The sequence below is a fragment of the Acipenser ruthenus genome, chromosome 7, assembly GCF_902713425.1.
Source record: "Acipenser ruthenus chromosome 7, fAciRut3.2 maternal haplotype, whole genome shotgun sequence".
In the NCBI taxonomy this organism is placed as follows: Eukaryota; Metazoa; Chordata; class Actinopteri; order Acipenseriformes; family Acipenseridae; genus Acipenser; species Acipenser ruthenus.
In genome coordinates, this window is record NC_081195.1 from 49,105,110 (window position 1) to 49,115,416 (window position 10,307).

The 10,307-nt window shown below is 35.8% G+C and overlaps 1 protein-coding gene across 1 annotated transcript; it reads right to left on the reverse strand.

Moving 5' to 3' along the window:
- Window positions 1-38: 38 nt before the first annotated feature.
- On the reverse strand, window positions 39-6,636 carry LOC117414892 (dihydrolipoyl dehydrogenase, mitochondrial). Its single transcript, XM_034024732.3, has 14 exons — window positions 6,479-6,636; window positions 5,678-5,759; window positions 5,343-5,422; window positions 4,737-4,805; window positions 4,551-4,620; window positions 4,167-4,267; window positions 3,617-3,760; window positions 3,389-3,490; window positions 2,928-3,118; window positions 2,528-2,698; window positions 2,008-2,197; window positions 1,475-1,612; window positions 1,180-1,269; window positions 39-1,097 (listed from the first exon to the last, which is right to left on the reverse strand). The coding sequence occupies exons 1-14, from the start codon at window positions 6,515-6,517 to the stop codon at window positions 1,032-1,034; spliced, it is 1,533 nt and encodes a 510-aa protein (XP_033880623.1). The 5' UTR covers window positions 6,518-6,636; the 3' UTR covers window positions 39-1,031.
- Window positions 6,637-10,307: the final 3,671 nt, after the last annotated feature.

The following is a 10,307-nucleotide window of genomic DNA, read 5'->3' on the forward strand; positions in this document are numbered from 1 at the left end:
GGACAGTGATTTAATAGATAGAAATTAAACAAAATTCAGACCCTGTCTAAGAATTTTATTCTGAAGGAATGCTTGTTCTAATTCATAAGTTGTTTTGAAGTACAGGCTCATCACTACAAGCTTAGATATACAGAGTTAGAAAATACTGTATTTAGACAGCAGAAACATTTGTTAGATCTTGAACACTATTATGCATATTGAAAACTGCAAATAAGCCATAGTTTATTACATACAATACTCCAACACAAACCAAAATATCTGGAAAGCAGTGAGCAGATGAAAATGAATGTATAAACGGCATCTTTTATAGTTAAATAAGACATATACCTGGGTAACTGCTTGTTTTTTTGTCACACAATAACAAGCTGTAAATAATTGCTTCCTTCACGGTGCACAAAACTAAAATCAAAACCTTGTTTACTGTCTGGTGTTTTTACTGGACTAAAACTCAACAGCTGCTTGGACATTGCATATTCACTAGGTGGTTTAACATTTTACTAGAAATACAGCGACTTAAGCAGGCTAATGTTAAAATGGTACATAAAGAATGGATAACCATTAAAAAAAAAAAATATTACAAATATACAGCAAACTTCAGTCTATCGGTGCCCTGTGAGAAACAATGTTGAATGTGCCTGGCTCAGGCTCACTTTCAGAGGCACAATAATAGTGATTTAGAATACACAGCTCTAGTTTGGAAGAGAACACACAACTGGATAACATTGTTGGTTCTGTTTATACTGCACTAAGTCTAACTAAAATGTCATTTAGGATAACTGGACAAAAGAGGACAAATAAGTACAGTCAAACCTGCATTTAATATATAAATAATTGTTCTATGTACTTGAGACAGATCAGGTGACCTTTATGCAATGATTAAAATGCTGTCATTCCATCAGAAAATATCATATCCCATTCCCTCTTTATTGCCAAGTAGGAATTATGGTACAGTTCCCAAAAAAAGAACCAGTTTACAAGAACCCCCAACAGTTCATAATGCAATACGTTGTCTGTGCAAATAAAGACATAGATTAAAAATTGATGGCTTTGCCAAACGATGCTGCCAAGTTTGCTTCTCTGAAGGCTTCTGAAACAGTCTGAAAGATGAAAGAGTAGAAAATGAACTCATTTATTCATGAACATTATTATTTTAAATATTACATATTCTGTTTTACTTACTGGATGAGCATGACACACTCTGGCTACATCTTCAGAAGATGCTCCGTACTCCATTGCTAATGTAGCTTCATTTATCATTTCACCAGCACCCTAATGGAAATATGAATTTAGTTGTATGTATATTCAAGGCTAAAATAATTTATAATGCATCATAATATCTAGTGGCTAGACATAAGTATATATATTTATGTCCTTTATTTTCATACACAAACTCCCTTACTGTCTCTGTACAGGTAAGAGTATGCCAGTGCCAATCTATGATACATGTGCCATATAAACTACATGCAGCACTTACTGTCCCAAGAATGTGCGCTCCCAGAATCCGGTCTGTTTCTTTGTGACTCAGGATCTTCACCAAACCATCTGTGTCTGCATTTGTTTTAGCACGGCTATTTGCAGCAAATGGGAACTTGCCAATTTTATAGGGGACACCCTATGTGAAATAAAAACACAACATTTCTATTTATGTAAATCACTTACCAGATGACATTCAACGACTTCTACTCGTTACATTTTAGTCTCCTTTAGTATTTCTAAATTCAGCACTATTAAAAAGTGTTTAATAATTATTGATGAAATCACTTGCTCAACACTGACCTTCTGGTACACTTGTAGCCTACAGAATGATTTTAATACATTTTTTTTTTTTTTTTACTACACTTTACAAACATCCAACCACCTACGTTACAATTCAATTTAAGATACATTTGTTCACTCCCTACTCATTTTCTTGAATTGGACTTTAAGTATTTCATCAAACAAAAAAACAAAACAAAAAAATGGCAAAACAAATCAGGAGATCAAAGTAAATTCACTGTTGACACACACCTCCTCTTTCAGCTGCTCCTCATTTTTACCAACCCAAGCCACCTCTGGATGAGTGTAGATAACAGACGGCACACAGTTGTAGTCTATGTGCACGGCTCCTCCAGCCATTCCCTCTACACAGATAATACCTTCATCTTCAGCCTTATGAGCCAGCATAGGGCCAGCAATAACATCCCCAATGGCAAAGACACTGCCAAGAAAGACATACTGTTATTAATTCACAACTGCTTTATTATTAAAAAGTGCCACAATTTTTTAATACGTACTGTAGAAGTCAGCTTCTCTATTTGCTGCTACCATCTGCTGATATGAAATGGTACTGCACTTTTTGAAAAAAACTTTTCAAATTGCATTTGGCTATAGTCTGATAAACTCAAATTTATACAAATATATTTAACCTTTCAGGTACTATGCTCTTATTATGCCATTATGAAAGCCTTCTGAGTGCCCTTGCAATGCATTTATTTAGCAGATTACTAATTCAGTCACTATCTCTCCTGTGAAATATTAACAAATGTACCTTGGAACCTTTGTCTGGAATCTGTTGTTGACTGGGATTCTGCCACGATTATCTAGCTCAATACCAACACTCTCCAAGCCCAGATTCTGAGTAAAAGGACGACGGCCGATGCAGACCAAGAGCACATCACAAGTGAGGACATCAGACTTCCCACCTGCAGCTGCTTCAACTCTGAACAAGTGAAAGGTAAAAAAAAACAAAAAAATAAGGATTAGTTATCTAGCTCAGTTAACAGCAAGGCTTCTACGGAGGACAGGAAAAAGATTTGCTTTAAAGTTCAGCAACTGTTCTAAATTAAATAAAACTGTCAGGGAGGGGTCCTCTTCTGTTCATACCATTCAGTGACTTAAAACATTTGCATAAACAAGCCTATTACAGTATTACTAAGTAAATGACTTACAAGACATCAATCTTTCCATCTGGCCTCCTGGTTGCCCCAGTAACCTTAGTGCCCAGTTTGAATTTGAGGCCCTGTTTTTGCAGGATTCGTTGGAAGTTTTTTGAGATCTCCATGTCAATGCCCAATCCACCTACATGGCCCAGGAACTCGACAGCCGTTACTGTTGAACCTAGTCGCTGCCACACTGAACCCTGCAGGCAAAAATATTCAGGAAGTTAATAAAACGTTGCCAGGCATGCTGCCTACAATAGATGTAGGCACATAAGAGGCTAATAGAATTCTGCATGTATGTATGAAGGCAGCTGGCCTAGTATATAGGACCAGAAAGATAACAAGCACAGCCTTTTATTCTTTGTGTTTTAAACTTATTTTTATTAAACCATTACACACATTAATTATCTTAATTGGGTATCTAAACAGCCATTCTCCCCACAAAGATATTTTGTTCCATTGTTCCTCACCAGTTCTACACCAATCACTCCAGCACCTATTACAATCATCTTTTCAGGAACACTCTTCAAAGACAGGGCACCAGTGGAAGACACAACAGTGTCTTCATCAATCTAATAAATATGAGATTCAACATGTTAGTCACTGCTCACAACTTAATATAAAGAAAAGAAAGCAAAACATATATAAAACATACCACATTGATACGTGGTGTTGATATGTATAACCAACAGCAATACCTGAATTCCAGGGAAGGGTGTAACCTCTGAACCAGTAGCTATCAGGATGTTCTTGGAGTTGATAACTTGCTCACTGCCATCACTACCTGTTGCTGTAACCTGGTTCTTTCCTGTAATCTTCCCTAATCCTGGAACATGCATCACCTATTTTTTTTTTTTTTTTTTTTAAACACAAATAAAGAGAACTCAGTAAAACAAGGCTACAAATTGGCAGAATAGAGATCTTTATAGACCTATAACTGTTACTAGTGTTTAACAGTTGTTTAAATACTAGTGCTTTTTATAGGGTGTGTAATACTAAAAATAGTGTGTTTGCGTTACAAACCTTAAACCAGGTAAATACATTATCATGTCAGTCTAAAGCAGCCGATGACACAGTGTTTGAGTTGCAAATGCAATACTAGGGCAACTGCAAGAATCAAAGCAGTATCTACTCAAGTAACAGCAGTGAGTATATTTTCCCCCTGTTTGGTGCAGTTAGAATTTGATGCAAGCACATATTTTAAAAGGTTAAAACCAATTATATAGGTCCACCACAGCTTTAACTCACCTTGTTCTGTTTAAATAAATGAGCAATGCCACCTGTCAAGGCCTTGACTGCACCACTCTTCTGTTCCATCATCTTCTCCAGGTTTAACTGGAGTCCTGTTACTGGGGTAGAGAGAAGAGAACATTACTTTAATACTTTTTATTTAAGGCAATAACTCCTGGGAGGAACATGCTTTTTTTTTTTGTCGTCTTGTGGTCTTTTTTAATGACTCAGGGTAATGGATAACCAATTGTCTGAAATATATTGAAAACCCTGAGTTTAATTATCATACCATTATTATTATTAATTATTATTATTAGTTTATTTAGCAGACGCCTTTATCCAAGGCAACTTACAGACTACTACCAATTCAATAAACAATACATTTAAAAAAAATGTACTTACTTTCAATACCTCTGCTGGCAAAATCCTTTCCATGTGCCAAGTGATATAGATAAGAGTTGTTGAGTAAAGCCTGAAAAATTAAATGCGATTTTTTACAAAAATTCTGCATCATTACCTTAACCGGTATTTCTAAATAGCACATGAAGACATTGATAAAGGCTGATGGTCATAATGATGATGTTTTACCTTTGAAGGGATGCAGCCAACATTCAAGCATGTTCCTCCCAAAGTTTCATTCTTTTCCACACACACAGTCTAGATTAAAAAAAAAAGTTATATAAATTAAACCAGGTACCAAGACAAAAGTGTCTATAGGAGGCTAAGAGTAAATAAAGACAAAATTAAGGCAGTTATCATGAGCATCATGTGACTGACAGACAATTAGTGTGTTTTTTTAAAAGATGAAATCACTCATGAGCGTTTGCCAGGAGAAAACACATCACAGTACATCATGCATGCTCCCTCCTGCAATCCTGCTTGTAGTCTGTTCCCACAATAGCCATTCACGATCTGGGTGCATTATGATGCTCGTATAAAATCCTCTTTCTCCTGGTGAACGTTCCCATGGAAATGGAGAGAAATGTTCTCAGTTGTATTCCCTATCCAATTTTGACTGCAGATGTGTGAATAAAATTATTAAAACATTCAGGATTATGTTGAAAAAAATACCAACGAACATACAGACAGGATAGTGCAAAGATAATGCGTTTCTTCTAAACATTACAGGTTGTTCTGTACGTTTGAATATGACTATCAGCAATCTTATTTAAGCCTCCATATCATTATGCCTACCTTAAAACCAAGCTGGGCAGCTTTAATGGCAGCCACATAACCTCCTGGCCCTGAGCCAATTACAGTGACATCAGCATCAACTAAATGGAAGGAAAAACAGTCCTATTATATTTTGTTATTTAGCAAATTAATATTTGAATAGTATAAAATGAATACCCTGGTGGGTTAATAAAAACAACTGAAATAAACAAACATACAGCTGTTTCTCTACCTTGATTGGCAAGAAAATGTGCTGGGATATATTAATATATAACATTAACCTGAATTTTTAATCATCTGAACAAAATATCTAATTCAACCCAGCAATATTCAGGTGGACATTAACAGTGACTTACTTGGTGTCTTGTCTGCATAGGTTCTCAGTGTCACCGCTGTGATTCCCTGGAGCCTGCGAGGTAGGTGGTGTACATGGCCTCGCTGAATTTAGGATTTAAAATAAAATTGTATAGCTCATTAATGAAAGAGTATGAGAGATTATATATATCAGCAAAACTACCCTTGTTAGAACTGTGTTATTATCCTAGCAAGTTTTCCACAAATATTTTTAATTATCACAAGTGATAAGCATGGCACAACTGCTATAGATCTGCTAAAAAAAACAGCAAGTTGTGCATTATGCTTCCCTTACTTTGCTTGGGTCTAGGGTGGCTGGAGTAATCAAGCTAAAACTCTCCAGTGCAATTGACTGTGTTAAATCAGATTTCTTGTCAATTGCAGTGTGCACTGAACAGTTAATGTATTGCTTTCGGCATACTCACAACAAAATGTTTAATAACACTTGCCAATAACAACAACAACAACAACAAAAAAAAAAAAAAACATGATATGCTTCATCAATAGACAATATTGTAACACGGCATTATGACCGAGAACCTGCACATATTCTCAAATAAAACGACTTCAAGGTTAAACCAGCCATCAGCACAGCACAACATGACATAACATAATATAATATAAAAGTACAGTACAGATCAAAAGTTACTGAACTGAAGATGCCAGGCGACAGTGTCAGCACTAGGCCTGTGTAGAGCAGTTCCATGCCTGTCAACCTACAAAAGTTGTTTTCAGAGCGTTCACAAAATAATATTTACACACTGAATTAATAACAACGTATTATAATGTTGTTTTTCTTTTACCTTGGCTAAAGTGCAATACAACCGGTTCCAGCTCTGCATTTTGATTATACGTCCTGTATTTTCTGCTATAACCTAGAGCATACCAAAAAGCCAAGGACTCCCTACACTGCGCTTGCGTCTGAACTCCGGCTGTGATTAATCAGTCGCCTACTTCTGACGCAATTTATTAGCCAGTCCCCGTCCGATCTAGGACAACAAAGAAATACATCTTGTTTCGATTGCTGATATAAACTACACCCTGACTGATTTAAAATACAGTACAAATCTCCAAATCAACATAATTATCAGTGATATACCGGTGTGTGTACATTTATCAAATAGAGTAGGTTTTGTGTTATTTTTTTTTATTTTTTTTTTTGTCGTTTTGCTTCACTAGAAAGGTCTCTCACTAAATAAAGCTCTACCGTTTTTGCATCATTGTAGGGGGTATTCTATGAATCACACACACACACACACACACACACACACACACACACACACACACACAAAATAAATAGGCAGTTGAAATAGTTTTGCAAAATCAAGAAAAAGGTCACGGAGAAATATAAATATAGGTGTGATTGAGATTACAGTACATACATGCTGTGGTTGTTTAACCATTGTATCATAGTATATGCTGTGAAATACTAAGCTTTTCTGTTGTTTGTTTTTAAGGGTATTTGTAACCTATGAAAACCTATGCTCTTCTCACAGTAAAATCTGGAATGGAGTCTTATTCCCATACTTACTGTCTTATTTAAAGCATATGCTGCACTAGATTATTCACACAACAAGATATAAATTAATCGGGTTAGAAAGGAGTTTCATGGTAGATCTTGCGTAAGTGAAAATAAATGCTTTGGAACTTAACCCACATAATGAGAACGTTTGTGAAGTAGTACCTGATGCCCATTTTGATTACCTATTTTTTTCCCACCACGGGGATGATCTAGACAAATAATTGTTGTTATTTCAAACTGGAACAACTAATTTACCCTAACCCACTCCTTTAGAAGTAATATAACTTAATACAATTAGCTGCTTTTCGACAACAACGTAATATTTTCACAGAATGCCGTTTAATCAGAAGTTCTCAGATGTGGATGCTCCATTTTAACTGGTCCTCTTTTCATTCACAGGAAACTACATAATCTCATCATCCACAGAATTATGAAAATAACCATGCAATGATGCTAACATAAATTCAGTTGTGAAATCATATGTTTTAGCTAGTTGTTGGAGTGTAAAATTTGCCTACAATATCCAGAAAAGACAAAGAGGAGGATGAGCTGCTAAATCAGGAATAAACCACCTCAATGATGTGAGCTCTGAAAGAGATCTGTCTACACATGAAACTAAACCAAATCTAGAAGCATTTGGGAAAATGACACCAGACCAATTGACAAATGCTGCTGAAAAACTTACATCAATGCAGGCTAGTTTAATTAAAGAAATACAAGATGTTAAAGAGCGCATAACTGTACATTCCGCAGCACAAAATGCACATCTGGAAATAATAGCTTGCCAGTTAACCAGAACTGCAAATATAATGGACAAACACAGTATATCGACAAACAAAGCAACTCATACATACAGAACTGAGATACCCTAACGTGGCAGGGAAGGAAATGGGAAAGAAAACTAAAAGATATTTTTACTGCTAATTTGTAGGCCTAACCAAAGTCTTTAGGTGAAGTTAGTTTTAAGTTACAGGCCTCTGAAGAGTAGCAGGTAGGGTTTCTTCCAAAAAATTGGCCACACCTTAACTTTTGACCCATGTGACCTATCAGGCTCATTGAGAGGAGCTGTAGTTCCTCATGACAAGTTATCAGTGAGAACTGCCACAGACTCTTTATACAACAAGGATAGTTTACATTTTTTCAGCAAAAGTAAATCAGCGAAAAGCACCATTTCACTTTTAATTTGTAGTTCCCAACACTCTTAGGTAAAATGTAGAAAAATCAATACCTGTGTGGCAAAGTGGTTTGTAGTGCCCAAGTGCAGTGGTGATGCGGTGCTCAGGAATGATAAACACAACTAAGTTCACGGTGAAAAAAACAACTCTTTATTTGCTTACAAATAATAATACCTGGCTCTACACAACAATGTCTATCGCTCAGGCAAACCACAGGGTTCAGTCCCGAAATAATAATACACTAAACAAGACACACACAAACACAACACGGTCACAAGTCCAGAGTGAGTGCTCTTAGTGAAAGTGATGATTTACAGGTTTATTCGTGTTCAATGGTGAAGTGGAGTCCAGGTTTAATTGCTGGCAGTTTAGCTACAGCTCCCGGAGGTTAGCCTTCTATAATGACAAATAACAGTGTGAATAGACAGGCAAAACAACACACAAAACTAACGGTTTCTTTATAATACAGTTTGTCCTTATAGGTCTTTCCGTAACCATACCCAAGGAACAGATTGCTTGGACACATACCCTGATATACCTTCAGTCACTCCCCCTTCGGTAGCGAGTGAAATCATGTATCCTCCAATCCATGATTGACACTTCTGGTATTGTGACTCTGCCCCCTTTCTGGATGGCCGACTTCCGACTGACACTGGAATGAACTGCTGAACCATCCAGTCTGGGGCACACTGTTCCTGCTATACAGCGCCCTCACAGGTCGGGAGGGAGATTGTTGACTAGGATTCATTCGCTTTCTGTCACAACCTGTCATACAGTAAGAGAAATAAGTCAGCAAAGTAAGGTAAAAATGTCCTCCTTTTTCTACTGTTTTTTTGCACATTTTTGAGACCCCAGGCACTTTTATCCACGCATATGTATATTACAGGACATCCGAGTTTAATGACAATTAACTTTTTTGTCACCATGGAAATAAACTAGGGAACGCATTTATTTTGACATCTGTATCATGTATATTAAATTATGTATTGATATTTTAAAATGGACTAGTCGCGCGCATCGCACACAAAAAAAGACCCCAGGGAGATTTATCCACGCATATGTATATTACAGGACATCCAAGTTTAATGATTAGGGATACTTATTGTGACGTGTAGATCATTTATATTAAATGATTTATTTATGTTTTAAAATGGAACATTTGCATTCAAAAAATATCTTTTTTTATATAATATATATATAAAAAAAGGTCTGGCATGCATGGGATTTGAAACTATAACCTTCAGTTTGCAAGCATGTTGTGTTAAATATATAATGCTGTTCAGTGCTACACGATTAGTTGAGAAAACAAGCAGTATTTTGAAAGATGAAGTCAGCCAGCTGAGAATTCTCGGGACATTATTTTTTAAATTTTGGAGATTTTAGGGATTTTTCAAGTCATCATCTATATCATCATCATAATCATTATTCTGTTATTACTCTGTTCTCTGAAAAATGTTGGTTTCCTGTCAGTCTAACTAACACTCATTGTGGTCCCTATTGGCACAAGGAAGTACGATTTCTCTCGATACTGGTTGATGAGAGTAACACTATTTGTGGTCCCCACTGGACAAAAAGGAATGTTAATTTCTGAGAATTAACTATGCTGAAGGATAGCCTATATATTTTGTAAAAGTATAAAACATAAATAAATAAATGCATTAATAAATATTGAAATAAATGAATACATAAATCAATACATAGACATTTCTTTCTTTCTTTATCTTGATATTTATTTCTTTTTCACTATCAGATATAAACACTGCCATTTAATACTGTATGAAACAAAAATAAATACTCAACATTTTCTGTTCAATTGTATATTAGTGAAGATTATATCATATATATATATATATATTATTTATTTCTTAGCAGACGCCCTTATCCAGGGCGACTTACAATTGTTACAAGATATCACATTATTTTTACATATAATTA